The sequence below is a fragment of the Gorilla gorilla genome, chromosome 14, assembly GCF_029281585.2.
Source record: "Gorilla gorilla gorilla isolate KB3781 chromosome 14, NHGRI_mGorGor1-v2.1_pri, whole genome shotgun sequence".
In the NCBI taxonomy this organism is placed as follows: domain Eukaryota; kingdom Metazoa; phylum Chordata; class Mammalia; order Primates; family Hominidae; genus Gorilla; species Gorilla gorilla.
In genome coordinates, this window is record NC_073238.2 from 42,627,311 (window position 1) to 42,648,113 (window position 20,803).

Sequence of the window (20,803 nt, forward strand, 5' to 3'; positions counted from 1 at the left end):
TGTGTTTTTGGAAGTTTATTATATGAAGATGGTATACAAAATACATTCATCATGACTAGAAATATAGGACCAAACCATGTCTGTCTTATATCTGTAGCATATATTCTTGGTTTGTATAAAAGTAACTTTAAAATTCCAGTTTCCTTAAATAGTTATGCACAAAACACACACACACACACACACACACACATATAGTTACACCACTGTTGGCCAAAGATGCACTCCTCCTTTAATCAATTTAAATGAGGCTAGCGAGTATCTGTTTGATGTTTGCATTCTTGTGGGCTAGGAAACAAGGCACGGGTCCCTAAAGTTAACATCTAGGTGTCACTTCTTGGACTGACAAGACACAGACTTGCATATGGTTTCAGCCCCATTCCACCCACACTGTTCCACGTACATTATCTCAGAAACTCTGAAAGGAAGTGCTCGTTCTTTGTTAGTGCCAACCATTTTTGTCATAAATGGCAAATGATTGGAATATTATCAGTTAATTCATGTTTCAATTTTCAGTGCTATTTTAATGAACAAGCACTTTGTAACTAGCTCATTATTACAAGTCTCCATTTTTCTTTCTACATTAAGACTCCAGATGGAACCATTCTTTGACTGATGGATGGACTCATGTATGCTACAAACCTGAGTTTGAAGGAGCTGAGTAACAATTCTAATGGTTTTGCTTTTCTCTTGAAAAGGAGTATTTATTATGGTCTCTTAATGATTAAGAATTAGTTATTGAAATCAAGACATATGAATAGCTAAGGTTTTATTTGTTATCACTATTTGCTGGGCTATTATCTGATTTGGAAAAAAAAAAAAGTAGAGAATTGACTGAGGTCTTCTTTTTTCTGTGTTTAACCTCCTTCCAGTTACCTGATTTATAAAATTGCCAGCTGTCACAGGTGGTTTGCGTATGTAAAGAAGAGGAAGAACAAAGACTTGTCCTCTCTTCTGGCTCTAGCCTGCTTTTGTTTGGATTTAGATCTTGGTGGAGAGGCCTGTCCCACTCCTCTCTTCTGGCTAGTGAGTCTTCCACAAAAGCCGCTGCCAGGAGCCAGTAGGCTCACTAGGGAATGTGCTGATGACGGTCCCATCTCTTCATACAGAGAGCCTTTAAACAAGGATGTGGCACATAAGAACAGAGGCATACATTCTTCGGTTACTTAGAGCTCAGGTTCTACAGTTAAATTACATGGATAAAAGGAAGCATACTCTTCTCCCCAAGAAGCAGCAATCCACTGTTGCCTCTCCAGCTTCTGACTGGCTGCAGAAGGTGCAGACATCCTAAATACATAGACCCTAACTTGCATAAATAGCATCAAACAGAGCCAGCTTAGCGATCCAAGGCCCACTTGATCTTTAGACCCTGAAGAGTAGGCGCCCTTTCCTACCCTGTCTCCCTATTCCCATCATGCTCGGACCCCAGGCAAGGTTCAAAGCAGTTGAAAACGGGCTTTTCTTCTAGTGATGGCTCATTAACTAATATCCTGAGTCCCAACTGGAGAAATATCTTGCATAAATTACATACCACCTTTTTACTCAAGGAGCTTAAAGTGCTTAATATGCGTCAGCTGATGCTCTTCCACATCCTTTCAGATTAGTGTGAGATAGTGGAATCCCCATTAAATGAAAAGGAAACGTGACTGACTTCCTGTGTTTTGGGTCCCAACTGTGTTGGTGAATTGGTTTGGTTGGTATAGAGACGGGGTTTTCCCTTGACCTTATTGACCTTTTTCCTCCATCAGCCCTCGTTTTGGTATGGAGAAAACTCTCCTCAGGACTGCATTTTCATTCTTCTCAGCTTTCTTTCACAACTAACTGTGCAAAACAGAATAATATCAAGAAATTGAGTTAAGTGTCTGGACTATATATTAATACCCAAAATAGAATGTGACATTTTAAGTGTAAGGCCATCATGCCCTGGAGACAACCTGACTCTGGCTAAGTTTTCAGTGCATCTTACTAGAGGAGCCAAAAGTATGGGCTCAGAGTTGAGTGCCACCCTCAGTGCTACAAATCAAAACATGCCACGAATGAGAATGGACATAGAACCACTTCCATAGGTAAAGTTCTAAAATTTGCTTTAGTTCCAAAAAAGATATTTGTCCTTTTCTTGCCTCCCAGAATCCAGAAAATGTCCCCTCATCGCTGTCCATCTGCTCCTGGCTGGGCCCTCAAATGTAGAAGGGTCAGAGCTGGGAAGCCACTGAAATGGCATTGCTGAGCCCTGTCCCCCTCCGTGCCCACATGGTGCGTCTCAAATTCTTTCTCATGCCTTCTCCCGGTTTCCCTTTTCTCCCTTGCTTTTTGCTTTTTTCCTTTTCCTCCTCACATGTCTTAGGCCTGCTAGAGGACTCCCGAGATGTTGCTCAGGCCAGCCAGTGATCCCTGGGGCTAACGGGCTTGTTGCCCTGGGTTTTGGGCTGCGGGGCTGGCCCAGTGGGGTACGTGATGCATTGGGTGATCAGTGCAGCTCCTCAATCAAACTGGTCCTGCGTGCCCTGAGGTGGCGGGGGGTTGGAGCAGGGAAGTCATTGGGTTTAGGAAGGATTTCTCTAACACTGAGTAACATGAGGATTTAGCAGTAGTGTTCTTCACTTGTCACTATTTCTCTATCTGGAGTTACATTCTTGTTAGTCAAAAAAAAAAAAGCACTATTAAAAAATCACAAAAAGCAGCTGGCTCCCATGGAAAGGTAAAGGTGTAAACTCATATATGCATAATACTGGCAAAAGCTAGTTTCCTGGGGGTATAAATACACATGTGCTTCTAGAAATAAGGCTTCGTGTCAAACTCTAGATGGGTGGGGTGGAGTACAGGACCACCGAGTTGTAGTCTGGGGGCGGGGAGCAGCACGCGATTTTCCTTTCCATCTCAGCGTGGTCGTAGGTGAACCTGCGCTTGCCTTCGCTGACGTGCCCACAGCTGGAATGGCAGAAACTGGGCCTGCTGACATCAGACAGCCCCGACTCCTTACTTTTACTGGTTACTCTCAAGCTAAAGAAAGAAAGGAAAGAAATCAAATATTCAAAATTGGTTTTTAGAAAACAAAGACACTAAAATCTACTCTTTCTGAGTGGGTCATTTGTTCATACCTGTCTAGAGTTCATAGTTTTTGAACCCCCCCACTTCAATTGCTGTCAGATTTCCTCTGTTCTAAAGCTGCACACGGCCTCCCTCTTAACAGCTTGGTGTCATTGGGCAGAAAGACAGTGGCTGGGGGAGGGTATGAAATGTATGATAAGATAACGCAAGTCCATAATCCAGGTGGAAAGTAACTCCAAGACTTGGGTGCAGCCCTCTCCTATTCTTGGGTCAAACAGCTTCTGTGGTAGGCTGAGAAATGCCTCCTACCCTCCAAAATATTCAAATTTTTCATATTTTTTATCCCTTCTGGCCTCCAGAACTGCAAGAGAATAAATTTCTCTTGTAAGTTGCCAAGTTAGTGGCAACTTGTTACAACAGTCTCAAAAAACAATAAAGCTTCACACACACAAGTGAGTGCCTCTCTGCCTATCGTGCCTGTGTTCTAGAAGAGGAAACGTTTTAGTTACGGTGCTGCTTATCACCAGCAAGGCTCAAGGGTGGAGAAACTTGCTTCTGGGTCCTCTATGTTACATCCAGACTAGGACAGACACCTGAGGAAGAAGGGCTGCTCTTGCCCTTTAATAGTCGTTCAAATTTTTTATTTTCAAAGGATCTGGGATGAGGCAGGGGACCCGTAAAGCTTGTTTTAGACCGGTCTGGACTAACATGTCCATGTTCTGTATTTTCAGTCTCAGAGTAGAGGATACAATTTACGGTCTTCTTTAACAAATATCTAGATAAAATTAGTCACCACCCATTTTCTGAAGTGTTCCAAAGTAGGAAACAGAAGTGTTCCAAAGTAGGAAACAAAAGAGCAAGTATCCTACCTTCCCCTTTGATCCATTCATTCCTCATTGGTGCCTCTGATCTACTGTAACTCAATTCTAATACCATTGTGCTCATGTGAAAAGGAAACACACACGCAGATGTTTGCCTGGAAATGCCCCTGTCTTTCCCATTTACTTGTGGTCGATGAGTTGTGCTAACTACATCACTTGGAGGCACTTGTTGCCATCCTTTGATTTAGATCAGGGTTCAAAAACTATAACCCATATCTGCCCACCTGTCTGGTGTTTTTTTAATGAGAGCTTTATGGAGATATAATTTACATACTGCATAATTCGCCTATTTAAAATGTGTAAGCCAATGGTTTTTTGTGTAGACACAAATTGTGCAACCATCACCATAATCAACTTTAGAGCGTTGTCATCATCCCCCAAAACGCATACCTGTTAGCAGCCTTTCTTCCTCACACCCTCCAGCCCCAGCCCAAGGAAACTACTGGTCTACTTTCTGTCTCTAGATTTACCAATTCTGGGCATTTCATATAAAAGGAATCATGCAATAGGAGATATTTTATGACTGGCTTCTTTTACTTAGCATAATATTTTCAAGGTTCATCCATATTGTAGCATGCATGCATACTTCATACTTTTTATTGCCAATATTATATTGTGTGCATATACCATATTTTATTCATTGAGTCATCAGCTGATGGATATTTAGGTTGTTTCTACTTTTGGCTATCATGAATAATGCTGCTATGAACATCTGTATGCAAGTTTTGCTGTGGATATCAGTTTTCATTTCTCTTGAGTATATACCTAGGAGTTGAATTGCTGAGTCTCGGGATAACTGTTTAACCTTTTGGGCAACAGCTAAACTGTTTTCCAAAGTGACTGCACCATTTTACATTTCCCCCAGCTGTGTATGAGGGTTCCAATTTCTCCATATCCTCGCCACACTGACTTCATCTAGCTATCCTCATGGGCGTAAAGTGGTATCTCATGGTAATTTCTTTCCCTTTTTTCTCCCTCTGTCACCCAGGCTAGAGTGTAGTGGTGCAATTGTGGCTCACTGCAGCCTCAACCTCCCAAGCTCAAGTGATCCTCCCACCCCAGCCTCCCAAGTAGCTGGGACTACAGGCACATGCCAGCACACCCGGCTAATTTCTGTAGTTTTAGTAGAGAAAGGGTTTTGCCATGTTGCTCCTGGGCTCAAGTGATCCACCCACCTCAGCCTCCCAAAGTGTTGAGACTACTGCATGAGCCACCACACCCAGCCCCTCATGGTAGTCTTGATTTGTATTTCCCTAATGACGGATGATGTTGAGCATCTTTTCGTGTACTCACTGGCCATGCCCACCTGTTTCTGTAAATACAATGTGTGGGAACAGAGCTATGCCTACTTGATGATGTATTGTCTACGGTTGCTTTTTATACTATAATGCAAACTTGCCTAACTTGTGGCCCACGGGCTACATGAATCCCAGGATGGCTTTGAGTGCAGCCCAACACAAACTCATAAACTTTCTTAAAACATTATGAGATTTTTTTGCAACTTTTTTAGCTTACCAGCTATCGTCAGTGTCAGTATATTTTATGTGTGATCCAAGATAATTATTCTTCCATCGTGGCCCAGGGAAGTCAAAAGATTGGACACCCCTGCTAATGGCAGTAGGGAGCATTTGCTGACTAGCCCTTTAAAAAAATGGCTGCCCACCCCGGATTTAGGTGAAAGAGGAAAAGGTTCTGCCTTCGGGTGAGACAGGGACAGGCATTTGAATGAGGAAAGGAAGGAACATCTGACAGGTGCAGCTTTTCCCAGTCCAGCACCATTGCAAGGTAGAGACTCGCACAGAGAAGCTGCAGTGGCATTCAGTGGTGCATAAGGCAAGGACTCCACAGTGGTGGCCACGGCGTGGAGGGAGGAGCTGGTGGACTGGTCAAGCCAGGGCTTTGTGGAGAAATTGTCAAGTGAGAAAAGGGTGCCAGGATGAAATGGGAAACTCATTCATCTGTACGGGCTGAGCTCTCAGGGTACAGGTCTTAGCCCTGGAAAACAGTACTGTGACTCCTGGTGTATGAACCCTGCCGGCATAGGGAGTGACAGTGGGGGCATCCTCTCCCACCGCCGGGAGCGTGTCTCTGTCTGCACCACGCACAGGTGGGCACATCAGGCTTCTTTCACCTGAGGCACTGTGCTGGCCACATCTGGACTGCCTGTCTTTGCAAGATTCTCTGCATGTTTTCCCCAGAGCTTGCTGCTCATATGTCCCATTTGATGTTCCCCTTTTTTTGCCCTCTGGAGGGAAATGGTTTTCTGCAACTCGCGGACACTACAGTTCAGGAGGGCAAGTAGTCCTCAAACATCCCTCATTATACCACCTTCCCCCAGCATCTCCCCTCGTACCCCTCCATCAACTGATCACAGAAAAGATACCCAATTCTTACTCAATCCTGAGCGAGGCCTTGGGTTTGCTGTCAGTCCAGGTGAAGCGCTTCAGCATGGGAGAGGCCAACAGAGTGCTGCTGTCCCCCTGGTAGTCCTAGGGGGAGAAGGAGAAAGGTTATACTCTTGCCTGGCCCAGCGGGGGTCCATGCTGAGCCTGAGGGATGATCCTGGGATACATCTGTTGATCCAGGCTCTGCCTCACCCTCCACAATCCCAGCCTATTGAGACAAAGCATTTTCTCTAAGTTGGCCACTACAAACTTGACCCGCTGCAAATCATGTCTGATCCCCAGTGACTTTGAGGCCCTTCCTGAACGTGAAGTAAATACATTTAAGCAAAAGGGAAAATGGCAAGTAACAGGTTAGCATTTTCCATAGTAAACTGTGATGCAATTTATTGCATAAAGATACTAAAACTAATTTGGCAGATCACGATTGACTATGAGTATGCTATGGTAGCGGTGGCCATCATAGACACAAATTCTAAGAAATCGTAAAGACATCGTTCGATTTTTTTTCTTGAACTCAATGGAATTCTCAGCCCCCAGGCCTTTGTCATGGTCTCCAGCAATTAGACTTCCTTGTTGGTTTCTTTTGGCAGTGAGTTGCCTGCAGACTCTTCACTACTTTGTTAATACGGCATGTTCCAGTAAGTGGATCCCACGCTTTGTTCCTGCCACCCTTTAAGGCTCTTACAGGGCAGTGTTCCTGTCCTTAATTACGAGTAAACACCTAAGCAAACAAAGAAGCTGTCATCATTCACCACTGATTAGGGTGGGGAGGGTGAAGGTTGAGAATTCTTTCACGTTTTGCTCAGTATTTTTCCCTTGGCCTTGAAAAAAATGTACCAAGCAGTCAAACAAGATATCCATATACTTCACCTTTATATTCTTCAGCTTATTTTTGATGCTTAAAGTATTTAAAATATTTCCCTTTATCTGGTGTGTCTGACAAGGTTGTGGTTTTTTGTTTTTGATTTTTTTTTTTTTTTTAAGGGTGACTGTGCTTGCTTCAAGGCCACACTGATTGTCGTGATCACGTTCACACTGTCGTTGGCCTTCCAGGCCCTTTATGGGACAAGGTCATTGCCAGCACTTCTTTTTTTTTTTGAGACAGTCTCGCTCTGTCGCCCAGGCTGGAGTGCAGTGGCGCGATCTCGGCTCACTGCAACTTCCGCCTCCCGGGTTCACGCCATTCTCCTGCCTCAGCCTTCCTAGTAGCTGGGACTACAGGAGCCCGCCACCACGCCCAGCTAATTTTTTTGTGTTTTTAGTAGAGACTGGGTTTCACCATGTTAGCCAGGATGGTCTCGATCTCCTGACCTCGTGATCTGCCCGCCTCGGCCTCCCAAAGTGCTGGGATTACTGGCTTGAGCCACTGCGCCCGGCCTCACCAGCACTTCTTAAACATTAATGTGTGCAGGAATCCCCTAGGGATCTTGCCAAGGCGCAGCCTGACTCAGTGGGTGTGGGCAGGTCCTGAGAGCTGGCATTTCTAGCCAGTTCCTAGGTCGTAGGAACCTGCCTATCTGGAGATCACAGTTTGAGTCCCAGAGTCTGCAACATCAGAACTGCAATATCGCTCCTGCCCATCCTCCTCTCCTCCCCTTAGCCCCTCAACCCCACATCACAGGGCTTTAGAGAGAAGAGCTGGGAGACCTCTTGTTTGCCAGGCTATACTGGTTAGCATCTCCCAGTGTGGCTGGGTAGGAACACAGCTGTTCAATCTGTAGGATCTCAGGGGAAAGGAGCAGAAGGCTTAGGTGGACCCCTCCCAGCCTCAAGGCTGCTTGCAGGAGAGCGCTCTCTGTTACATCACAAAGCCCATCACCCACACAGCTGGGAGTTCCTCTGTTAGTTACTCTGAAAGCGAAGCTGCATCACTGACAGCTAAGCAGCTTAGAAACACACAATGGAGTTTCCTCAGGGTCTAAATTCCTACCACGCAGGGACTTGGGGCCTGGAGTGAGTGCATGGAACTCTACTTTCAAATTAGTTCTGCACAGCTAGGTCTAGTTGTCAGTCCTCCCCACACTGTCATTTCAGCCACTCCTGAATCCAGACCCTCACTGACCAAGAACTACTACATTACTGGCGTTGGTGTTTGGAAGGGATCTGAAGAAGGGGTCTATCGGGGTGCACTAGGTACCTTAACTTCATGACTTACATCAAACATGGAGGTGGCATTTGGTAAAAGTTCTTCAAAGGTTTTGATTCTTTCCAGGCTCATGAACTTGAAAGCATTTACATATCTAATGAAGAAACAGAAAGAATTATCAAGACAGGAAAAGGCATCCAGCTCTAATGAGTCAGGAGACCACAGGCACCATATCCCAGCTAAGATGAACCAACACACCAACAGGAATCACCTAACTCCCGAGGCCCCGATCTCCCCGCCGTGACCCCTGGGAATCTTGACAGCATTGCCACTGCCTCCTGTGGTTGTCAATTCACATTCTGTAGGGTTGAGGAAACTCCCAGAGGGACCTACTCTGGTCCGTTGTGAAACCAGAGAATGCCAGACCTAGGAGAGACTGGAGGCATCATCTCGTCTGAGTGCCCAATGGCACAGGAGAGAAATGATGTGCAGGGAAGTGGTATGACTTTATCAGGTGCTCCGAAAAGGATGTGAGGTGGCAAAGTGACCTGGCATGGGTACACGGCTAAATATTATTTAATGGCATAATCGAGTGCTAGCGCCAGGCTTGTATTTTGTGTGTGTGTGTGTGTGATTACAGATTGGGAGAATTGGGTAGTGTTGTATGATGCCTCTATAACTACCTACTGACTTTTGTTGTTGATGTATTAGGAAAGACTATTGGAGACATCCACTCTGTGGTTACTCACAAGGCAAGTTCACCTACTGACTGAATTTCTCAGTCCCATACTCTGTCACTCTCTGCCAGTCCCAGTGTCTTGGGCAAGCTCCCTACTGGCTTAAGGCTAAGCAGCCTTAGAAGGGTCCACATATGACTTTGCCATGCCACTGCCCCCCCCCTCTCTAACCCAGACAGACCTTGCCAATTTATTTAATCCGAACTAGTTTTCTCAGCTTTACAAAATGATGACACATCTGCTTCAGCCTCTTGGACTGGTTGTGAGGCCTGAACAGTGAGGCTGACCTGTAATCCATCACCACAAGTCTGGATTTGCCCACTGGGTTTCTTTGAGGCCTGTCACTGGTGGGTAGCAGTATTTTCTTTTTTCCTTTTTTTTTTTTTTGGAGACAGAGCCTCGCTCTGTCACCCAGTGCTGGAGTGCAATGGCACGATCTCGGCTCACTGAAACCTCCGCCTCCCTGGTTCAAGTGATTCTCCCACCTCAGCCTCCTGAGTAGCTGGGACTACAGGTACGTGCCACCACATCCAGCTAATTTTTGTATTTTTAGTAGAGATGGGATTTCACCATGTTGGCCAGGCTGGTCTTGAACTCCTGACCTCAGGTGATCCACCCGTCTCGGCCTCCCAAAGTGCTGGGATTACAGGCGTGAGCCACTGTGCCCAGCCGCAAGCAGTATTTTCTGACTGCTGCAGCTTCAGAGAGCTGTGCCTACTGCAAAGAGAGATGCTAGAGGCCCATAGTACAGTCTGGAGGCCCTAAAAGGAGTCCTGACTGCATCGGGTACAGGGAGGGAGGGTCAGAACTCCTGGGTTAGAAAATTATTCTGCCAGTTTCTAGCCACACAGTTTCGGCAAGCCTTCCTTCTGGGAGCCTTAAGGTCCCCATTTGTGTGACGGGAATGATATGCTGCTCTGAGCGTGAGAGGAGTTGATATATGGAAAAAGCCTAGCACCTTGCCAGACCCAGCACTCATCTGTGTAACCATCATCCCTGCCCAGGTTTCGTGCACGCCTAACTATCAGTCCTGAAGTGCAGTCCCCGGGCCAGCAGTGGCCACAGTACATATTTGTTCCCTTGCCTTGCCCCTTCTCCAATTCCCTCTGCAGTAATACGGGATAGATTCATTTGTTAGGTCAAAACAAAGCAAAACAAATGAAAACACAGCTCGCTTTGTTTGTTTAGTTTTATCTAAGGTTTCACCAAAAAATTCAATGTAATGGGGAAAAGATGGGGGAAGGTTCTAGAATAAGATAGACAAGAAACTTAAGAAAATGTAATCTGTTATTCTTAATTGGATCCTGCTTTTAAAAAAAACATGTAAAGACACTTGGGTGGAATTATGGAAATTTGACTATTAGATGGCATTAAGGAATTTATTTGGTGCGATAATTTTGGTGTGGTTTACACTGGAGAATGTCCTTCTTTGAGTGCAGTCACATAATCATAGCCCACTGCAGCCTCCTGGGCTCAAGTGATCCTCCAACCTCAGCCTCCTGAGTAGCTGGGACTACAGGTGCCCACCACCACACCCGGCTAATTTTTAAATTTTTAGTAAGATGAGGTCTCTCTATGTTGCCGAGGCAGATTTTGAACTCCTAGGCTCAAGTGATCCTCCCACCTCAGTCTCCCAAAGTGCTGCGATTACAGGCAGGAGCCACTGTGCCCAGCAACAATAGCCTTCTTCCAAAATGTATACTAAAGTATTTAGGAGTAAAGTGCTATTATGCCTTAAGCCTCCTTTTAAATGGTTTGGCAAAAAGAAAAATCCGTAACAAACACAATCATAGAGAGTATAATAGACAAAATAGGGCAAAATGTTAACAACAGTTGAATTTAGGGGATGGGCATATGGGTGGTGATCGCTACATCATCTTTCTTTCTTTCTTTCTTTCTCTCTCTCTTTTGTCTTTCTTTCTTTTTTTTTTTTTTTTGTTGGAAAATTCTGTGATATAAAGTTTGAGAAAGAAATCTTACCTGACATCATCAGAGCTTCCTGAATTAAACTTCGGAGCTGAAATACTTTCCTTGAAGAAGTCCTCAGAGAAGGCAGGAGTTGAGTATGTAAACCCACTATTTCCTGTCAGTATGGCATTGATTGGGATGTAGTCTTTACCATCCTAAAATACCAAAGATAGAGCGCTCGTTGCACCAATTCTGACTTCAACAATTTCTATGAACCATTATGTCAACTTTGACTATGTCATTTGCACAATCTTGGTTGTGTTTTGAGAAGATAATTCTGTATATACACACACACACCCTTTTTTTAAACTTCTGATCTCAGCTATTATATTAATAGCTCTTAAAAAAAAATAAAATGCCCCCCTGATGTACATTCAAAGGCATTTTGATGTAGATAAATTTAGTTTTACCTGTTGTACATTTGCTTGAAGCAAATCACCTAGTTTTTCCACAAGTTCTGCAAATCTTGGCCTTTCTTTTGGGTCTCTGTGCCAGCAGTCCAGCATGATCTGATAGCTGGTGGGGAAAACAGCAACAGAAATAGTTGGAGAGCAGTGATCATCCTATGCATTGCCTTACGTACTACAAAAGGAGGGCTGTCATCATCCGCATAAAGCCCAAGCTTTCTGTACTATGTGACCCTGCTTCATTTTTAGGTTTGGGTTTATAGCACCAGCACTTAAAAGGCTGTCTGGGCCAGGTCCTGTGGTCAGTGGAAAACACGTCTACCAAGGCAGACTAACCAACCCACCAGAGCTCATGGATACCCAGGTTCTTTGTTGTGCCTGTGGCCTCTGCAGATAGAAGGTCTGAGTTCCGTGAATGAAACACAGCAATTCGGAAAGGAAACCCCACCGCTCACTGCAGTTCAGTGTGAAGTGGAGTACTCCTCCCCACACTTTCAGAAGTAGGACAATGTCCTTAAAGTTAAAAAAAAAAAAAAAAAAAAAGTCATACAGCCATAAATATCAATGGCTGAATAGTTTGTAGTACTTATTTCATTCTCGAGTTGTAACAAAGGTTGGTTTGAGCTGGCTTCTCAAAAAGCATGTGGCATTTCCAAGTCCTCGCACCTCCCTTGATGGGCTCAGCAGTGGAGACTGGTGGGGAAGGTCCTGTGTACATGACTGTGTCACTTCCAGAAGGTGAAGCCCACAGTGTGGAGTTTCTGGGGCTGTGAGCAAGGTTCCTGTGTGTAGCTGATCATTCTCCCCCAGCACTGCAAAGCCGCTGTTACAAACTGGCCTCCCACCGCTCAAGGCACACAGTGCAGGTTGGGCTCCTGGATAATGAAAACGTTTGTCTTAATAGCACAGAGGTCAAATCTTGTCCTGGGATTCCAATGTCAACAGACTCCTCTGTGATTCTTCTCTTACATTTTATTTTTATTTTTATTTTTATTATTATTTTGATGCAGACCCTCACTCTGTCGTCCAGGCTGGAGTGCAGTGCCATGATCTCAGCTTACTGCAACCTCCGGCTCCCAGGTTCAAGCGATCCTCCTGCCTTAGCCTCCTGAGTAGCTGGGATCACAGGCACCCACCACCACACCTGGTTAATTTTTGTATTTTTAGTAGAGATGGGGTTTTATCATGTTTTCCAGGCTGGTCTCGAACTCCTGGCCTCAATTGATTCACCAGCCTCGGCCTCCCAAAGTTCTGGGATTACAGGCATGAGCCACTGCGCCCGGCCTCTTCTTTACATTTTAGATGTAAAGGTATCAGGCTCCTCTCTTGGTCATGTCTGCACGGAATCGAGGTCTGTACCTACCGCCCTCTCTGAAAAACACAGGCCAGAGGTCCATACACACACTGCATTAAGAATTGATTCTTCTTGAACCTTGTGCTCTTCAAGGGATGTTTATTATATGTTACCTCTTCTCTCAGAAGATGATCTGGATGAGAAGGGACTCTGAGTTACACTCAAACCTGAATGGGCTCCGAATTTGGCTCTGGGTGGGAATTGGGCTGTAAGCACTATGTGGGCTGGGCCTCATTTCCACACCTCTCGCCTACCACAGGGCAATAAATATCTGCTAAAAGAAGTCAGACTGGTCTCCGGGAAGAGATAACTCTGCTCCTTCTGTGAATTCTTCAGCTGTACTGCAGACGTTACTTGTGCTGGGAGATGGCGGTTGCTGGGGAAATAACCTGAGAAACCCTAGTTCATATCCTCCCTCTGACACTTCTTAGAGGTATGCCTTTAGGGGGTGCCAATGGCTCCAGATATCTCTTAAGTATATTCCTATTTTGTTTCAAAGTACATGAGGTGGCTGCCAAAGGCAGTAAGAATACAGGGAGGTAAAAAAAAAAAAAAAAAAAAAAAGAGAAGAATCCGGGTGTGGTGGCTCACACCTGTAATCCCAATGCTTTGGGAGGCCATGGTGGGACAATCGTTTGAGGTCAGGAGTTCAAGATCATCCTGGACAACATAGTGAGACTTTATCTCCACAAAAACATACAAGAATTAGTCAAGCATGGTGATGCATGCCTGTAGTCCCTGTAGTACAGGAGGCTGAGGCGGGAGGATCACTTGAGCCTGGGAGGTTGAGGCTGGGCTCCAAAGAGAGGCCTTCAGGCAGAGGCTCTGGGCTCGTCTCCTCCTGCACCATCGTCTCCCCACAGGATCAAGCTGCTGTCTGGGAGATGCACCATCCTGAGCAGGACACTCCCTAGTTCTCCTGCTGACACTCGTAAACAGAACCATCTACAACCACTTGCTGTTTTTTACTTTTGACTCTTGGATTCCGATTTCTAGTTTCCACTCTTCTTGCCTAAAATCCAATGCAAATCATCTCAGCAAACATCAAATGAAAAGAAAAAAAAATCAAAAAATTCATTGCTTATTCCCTTATTGAAAGACATCTGATTCAACAGTATCTGGGCCGGGAACCAACAACTCAATGTTACAAGATTTTGTACCACTAAGTAAATGGGTTTAGTAAAGTTAAGAGACATTAGCTTGCATCCAAGCTGGGGATGAGGGGCCTCCAGGAAGTTTTCTTTCCAAGCTATCACCCAAGTTCCCAAATACACACCGCTTTAGGCCAAGTTCAGATCACAGAATCCCAGTTCTGAGAAGCTGCACTTGGTCCTCACCCAGCCCTTCCTACTGTTAGAACAAACAAGAAGGAAATTACTCCATCAGCTTTCACATGCTGGAGAAAATGGCTGAAGGTTTGAAGTCTGGCCTTCTGAGGAAGTATTTCACAGAGCTTCTTACTTTTTAAAATTTCTAAAATCTCTCCCTCCTCAGAATTAAGGAACCATACCACTCTCTCTAGGTCACCTGAGGCACGGGAGCTACCTGAGTGAGGTTTATGTAAAGACTTGAAGGTTTGAGAAAGTCCAAAGCAGTTTTTGGTCCAAAGCTGATGTGACTTTGTACCTCTGAGTTATTTCCGACCACAGCCTGGGTATGAATGGGAAACACACTCTGCAGCGGTGTAGGATGGTGCTGTGGACTCTGGACTCAAGCTGAATTCGCTTATTACCAACGCAGGCTTGAGCAAATCACTTACATGTGCGGTGCCTGTTTTCTCATCTGTGAAATGGGGATCATGGTAGTCCTACTTTATAGGACTGTTATGAGCATTAAATAAATTAATGCTTAAAATAGTGGCACTTATAAGCACCAAATAACTATTTAATCAGTATTATTCAATATTGTTATAATAAAAACTAATTTCAGGCCAGGCATGGAGGCTCACGCCTGTAACCTCAACACTTTGGGAGGCCAAGGCCAGTGGATCACTTGAGCTCAGGAGTTCGAGACCAGCCTGGCCAACATGGAGAAACTCCATCTCTACAAAAAAATACAAAAATTAGCCAGGCGTGGTGGCACATGCCTGTAGTCCCAGCAACTCAGTAGGCTGAGGAAAAAGAATGACTTGAACTCAGGAGGTGGAGGTTGCAGTGAGCTGAGATCACGCCACTGCACTCTAGCCTGGACAACACAGCGAGACACTATCTCAAAAAAACAAACAAAAAAACCCAACTAAACTAATTTCATACTATTTAGAATTTATATGGAAGTAAAAATAAAACTTAATTTCATACTGTTTTGCATTTATTTTGATGTAAAAATATTGTTATTTAATAATAACAACTATTAGTGTAATTGAGAACTTTCTCGAGATTTTCAGACTATATGAAGATTGGAAGGACATATTTAATTCAAAGCATGAGTGGCCATATCAGAGAAGCATTTCTACTGAGGAACGTGGGGTCTGTTCCTAATTCAACAGCCGTGGTCTAGGGACATCAGTCCAGAGGCTTGGGTTCTAACTGTCTCCTCTGCTTCTCAGCTGACAGACGGCACATTGCTTCAGGTCTCGGCATCTCAGTTTCATTACTCGCTAAATTCAGATTACAATAGCTGCCCTGACCACCCCTCAAGGTCTCTGGGAACTTCAAATGAGACTATGTGTGGGAAAACACTTAGAAAATCATAAAGTTAATCATCTAGCTCTATCCCCAGCTCTCAGAAACAGGCCTTGCCTCAGCTCCCTGTACTTTTCTGATGAGGACACCACGCACCAGTGACAAGAACAGGTCCCCTCCCACTTCCCTATGCTCAGGCAGAGCTCCCCAGCCCTGCTGTTGGGCCTGAGTCTCATGTCCACCTCGTCCAGTTCCCCATCCTGGGTCTGACCTACCCTTACCCCGAGATGATGAAGGAAAGAGACAGTGACTTTGCCCTTTGGCCAAGCCCACACTTCCTGCATTCCCTCTGATTCCTTCTGAAAGGCCAGCCAGGGCTTCTGACAGGACCCCATTGTGTGGGTGGAATGGGAGGGCCCCTGCCAGTTCAGGAAAGGTGGTGCCGCCTCAGGGAGGCCCAAGTCCTTGTCAGCAGCTCCACAGAAGTGCAAGTGTCATCACATTCCTGCTCAGGCCTCAAAGTGCAAAACATCCACAAAGCCCCAGGAAAAAAAGTGTCCAAGACAGGCAAGCAAGTGCAATTTGCACAACGGAGAAAGCCTCACATGGACACCCCGAAAAGCCATCTGACCAGGCAGCTTCAGACAGCTGCTGGGCCTATTCCTAAAAGGTTTTTTTTTTTGAGACATAGTCTCACTCTGTCACCCAGGTTGGAGTGCAGTGGCGCGATCTTGGCTCACTGCAATCTCCGCTTCATAGGCTCAAGTGATTCTCATGCCTCAGCCTCCCGAGTAGCTGCCACCAGGCCCGGCTAACTTTTGTATTTTTAGTAGAGACGGGGTTTCACCATGTCGGCCAGGCTAGTCTCGAACTCCTGACCTCAAGTGATCCGCCCGCCTCTGCCTCCCAAAGTGCTGGGATTACACATGTGAGCCACTGCACCCGGCCCCTATTCCTCCCAAAGGATTCTAAAGAAGTTGTATTGCCCACAAAGCCTTCTGTGAAGCATAATCATGACATCAGGAAGTTCTCCTTTTCCTCTCCAAGACCTGTTCTGCAGACCACATCAACCCCCTCACGGGTGTTCTGTGCAGACACAGGACTGGTCACAAGACCAAGGTCTAGCCCTCCATCCCTGGGGCTGCTAGGCCTGTTTGGCTCCCACTCTGTGAGTGAGGCCAAGGTCTTGCATTCAGTTCCTGGGTGGTCTGTTTGTTTTGCCTGGATTCATACCTAGAAACTGAATTTCTAACTTCAGTTCCCAGCTAGAGCCCTTGAAAAGTCATGTCAGTGGTCAGGACAGGAAATAGGTAGGGATGGGTCAAGGGCCACGTGCCCCACAGCAAGAAAACACTCCCAGCATATCTGGGCCTGACGGGCTGAGGGGAGCATCTCTAAAGGAAAGAAGAACCTTGGCATCTTCGAAGACTGGGACTCTAAGAATCCATAAAACATCCCCTCTCAGGGATGCCCTGGTGAAAAGCGAGCTGTCAGATGGGGAGCAGAGGGCACCAAGGGCTCACATTTCGGGAGTAGAGTACTCAGGAGCTCTCATCCTCATGCCTTCCCTCAGGCGACTGCAAAAGTCCTCATCCATTTGTACTCCTGGGTATGGAGACCCACCTGCGGGAGACAATGTGGAAAACACAGGGCCTGTTATGGCTTAAGGGTACAAAAGACCAAGAGGGGACAATTCAGTGTTTCTTTCCTCCCTTTAAAGCTACGTTTTAGTAATAAATTCCCAGGGATTACAACAGATCTCAACATACAGTACAATACACAGAGAAGCTCAGCAAATCCTTGCTAAGGACACCCGCTTGGTTGGGTGGTCACATGGTGCGGGGCACCTGGTGCTCACAGGCCATTCCTATGGCTACTTCTGCCTGTGTGGTCAGAGGAAGGGGTGCCATCTGAAGGGTCCTTGCCTTCTCCCCACAAGTAACTAAAGAAGTCCCATCATTAGAGACTCATCCTTTGGGTTAGTGAGCTTTTTTTTTTTGGAAGAGACGGGTCTCCCTCTGTCACCAGGCTGGAGTGTGGTGGTATGATCTTAGCTCACTGCAGCCTCGAACTCCTGGGCTCAAGCAATCCTCCCACCTCAGCCTCCCGAGCAGCTGGGACTCCAGGTGCTCACCATCACCGCACTTGGCTTGGGCTTCTTTTTAAAAAGCCAATAGACTTGGGATAGGCTACATAGGAATCATTCACACTTGAGTGGGAATGACTTTAATTCACTTTCTTGCAAACTTCCTATAGTACCAGGGCTCTAGGAGTTGTGACAGGACTGAGGGAAGGGGGGCTTTGGGCTCCAGGGCTGGGCTGAATGGAGTGGAGTGGGGTGGGGGCTGCCTGTGGCCAGGAGTCTGCAGACCTAAGGGCGCCAGAGAGGCCTAGGCTTTGCCTTCTGCCAGCTTTACTGCCCAGGATTCCCCTGCAACCTTTCCTTTTGGGTGGATTCTTGCCAGGGCTGGGGGTGGCAAGGCCTTCTAATGCACTCTTGTTCTAGCCCTGCAGCCTCATCTACCTCAGCATTTGTTTGTCTGCATTTTCTAGTGATTACTGCTGGTAGGAAGCAGCTGGGAGACGTGCAGTGCTGGCACCGTGTCATTGCAGGACCACTGCAGCCGCCAAGCTGCTTTCAAAGACTGGAAGCAACAGGTGCCTGTCATCGAAAGCAGGGGAATGATTTTCACACATTACAGGAAACCAGGGATGTTACTGGGTGACTTTTATTTGCTGTGAAAGGCAAATTTTTGGCAAAGCCCAAAAGAATCTTGGCTAGAACTTGAGTTTTAGAGGCCTCAGATCATCACTGTGTGTCTGCAAGCAGATGTGGGCTCTGCACGCATCTGTGTGCTTTGAACAGGACTTCTAGCCACCCATAGTGGATGTTATTGCAAGCAGAATAAATACAACCAGTGTTCTTTATTGCTTATCCTGTATAAACCAGTGTCCAGAGCCATATCATGTGTTCATATCAGAGGCACTGGAAAGGTCTCCTGTTTCTAACAACACCTTCCTCACTGGGGCAGCTGAGCTTGTTATGGCCTTTCCTAGGAAGAAATTCTGAGGTGGTGGGAGATGCGGGGAGGGAAGCGGTAAGGGCGTTAGAGGTGTGGGTGTTGAGGAATTGGAAAAGGACAGAATTGGGCAAAGTACAGAAAAAGATAAACCCGGCTTCAGACTTTATACCCTTGTTCATGATCGTATAAAGCCCTTTTACATGACCTTGTTCTGACCTTGTTCATGATCATATAAAGCCCTTTTACAGTAGAGGGCAGACATGCATACGCCATTACTCATCTGAGAGTCTACATGGACCCATTACACTTTAAGAGTTTTTTGTTACAGTAGGTTCTAATCTAAAGGCTGTCTAACCAAAGGACATTCAGCAGAAGATGCAGACATTTATTTCTGGGCTGTTTGGTTTCTTCCTTCTCCCAAATTTACCTAAGGAGAAGATTTCCCACAGCAATACTCCGTAAGACCACACGTCGCTCTTGGTGCTGTAGATTTTGTCAAAGATAGATTCAGGAGCCATCCATTTCAGAGGAAGTCGAGTCTAGAAGAGGGCAAGGGGGCCTTGAGCAGAAGGGCATGAAAACAAAGCACATTCAACCCAAGTGTCCATGGGGTCACCTCCCAGATAACATACGGCCTATAAATCATTTCCTAGAGCAGCTCTGGTTTCCTAACATAGAGAACACCATAGTATGCAATGTTACACTAAAAGAGGGAGCTAGAGTGCTATACTGAGTCCGATGAAGGCAGTATATGTTCAGTAAGCCCTTCTGATGTGTTCAGCATGTCCTTATCTGCATAGCTCTGTGAGAAATCCTCCCCCACAAAGAAAGCCTGCACTCCACAGGGACACTCAGGGCTTGGAAAAGGAAAAGAGTGATCTGAATTTGAAGATATCCTGAAAACTGGTGGTGGTTTCCAAAAATTTTTCCAAAGGAGGATTTTGAAAGCATTCCTATGCAAAAAGACAAGATTTCCAAAGTCACTGAATAGGGAGAGTGTGCAAAAGCATCAGAAAGAAGAGAAGAAGGAAAGAAGTCAGTGTTGAAAGAGAATATACAGTTAGTTTTCAAGCATGTAGACAAATCTTCCTCTCTTTCAGATAGCAGGAATCCCAGTGAGTTAGGCCTCACCACTTTAGATGATGGGGATTGATGGGAGGTATGGGATAAAGGAGAGACAAGGAGAAAGGAAGTGGGAGGGGCAGGGAGGCTGACTCAGATACAGACGAACAGAAAGGAGGGGAGGACTAACGTGAAGGTTGGTGCCATCTCTCCAGACCAGGGCCCCAAGGAAAGTCTGTTTTCCTTTATTTTTATTTTTTTATTTTTACAAAGGATCAATGTGAAGTCATATGTTTTCCTTCTATACAACAGATTGTGGTGCAGTGGCTCTCAAAGTATGGTCCTGGGACATGCTGTGTCAGCACTTTCTAGAAGAAACATGTCCAATTCCTGGCCCACGGGCCACATGTGGCCCAGGACAGCTTTGAATGCAGCCCGACACAAATTCGTAAACTTTCTTAAAACATTATGAGATTTGTTTGCAATTTTTTTTTTTTTTAGCTCATCAGCTATTGTTAGTGTTAGTGTATTTTATGTGTGGCCCAAGATAATTCTTCTTCTTCCAATGTGGCCCAGGAAAGCCAAAAGATTGGACACCCCTGGTCTAGAAACTGGTTAGAAATGCAAATTCTCAGGCTCCACCCAAGAGTTACTGACTCAGAAACTCTGGGGGGTGGAAGGCTTGTTAGGCCAGCACACTGTAGCGTAACAAGCCTTCTAGGTGATATGTAGGTTCAATTAAGCTGGGAACCACTACTGTAACTCATTGGCGCCCAGACATAAGCTTAACCCTCAGGGTATATAGGCTGAGGGTTAAGGAGAAGGGAGGACATGGGAGGTCATACATAAAAGTGAAAAATAACACTATGTCTGAAAACAAGCAGGGAAGAGAAGCCAGTGCAAGCCAGTGGGGAGATGCTAGGCATGGAAGGCCATGGGAGGTAAACAGTCTCCTCCATAGTCAGCTACTGCTGACGGTCGTCCCCGCCCTTTCCTGAGACAGATACACCTGCTGAATCAATCATCTGGGTTTATTTGAGGGAAAGAGTCCAGGCTGTTCTTTTCAGTGGTACAAGGAATTCCCTCAGGATTCAAAGGAAGGTAATGCTAAGGTCTCACCCAGGCCCCACCAAACACTTCTCAGGTTAGCAAGTCTCACGCAGCGCTGCCCAAAGGACAGGTGGGAGGCCAGGCATTAGGGAAGAGCAGAAGCA

The 20,803-nt window shown here is 45.8% G+C and overlaps 1 protein-coding gene across 1 annotated transcript in view; it reads right to left on the reverse strand.

Annotated features, from left to right (window-relative positions):
* FLT1 (fms related receptor tyrosine kinase 1) overlaps nucleotides 1-20,803 on the reverse strand; it is a 194,464-nt gene continuing 173,661 nt past the window's right edge. The window contains exons 24-30 of the mRNA XM_031001276.3: nucleotides 18,955-19,066; nucleotides 17,028-17,127; nucleotides 11,533-11,638; nucleotides 11,135-11,277; nucleotides 8,487-8,571; nucleotides 6,321-6,415; nucleotides 1-2,997 (exon numbers count right to left, since the gene is read on the reverse strand). Of these exons, the coding sequence (XP_030857136.1) occupies nucleotides 2,796-2,997; nucleotides 6,321-6,415; nucleotides 8,487-8,571; nucleotides 11,135-11,277; nucleotides 11,533-11,638; nucleotides 17,028-17,127; nucleotides 18,955-19,066 (843 nt within the window). The 3' untranslated portion in view covers nucleotides 1-2,795. The remainder of the gene's footprint in view (nucleotides 2,998-6,320; nucleotides 6,416-8,486; nucleotides 8,572-11,134; nucleotides 11,278-11,532; nucleotides 11,639-17,027; nucleotides 17,128-18,954; nucleotides 19,067-20,803) is intronic.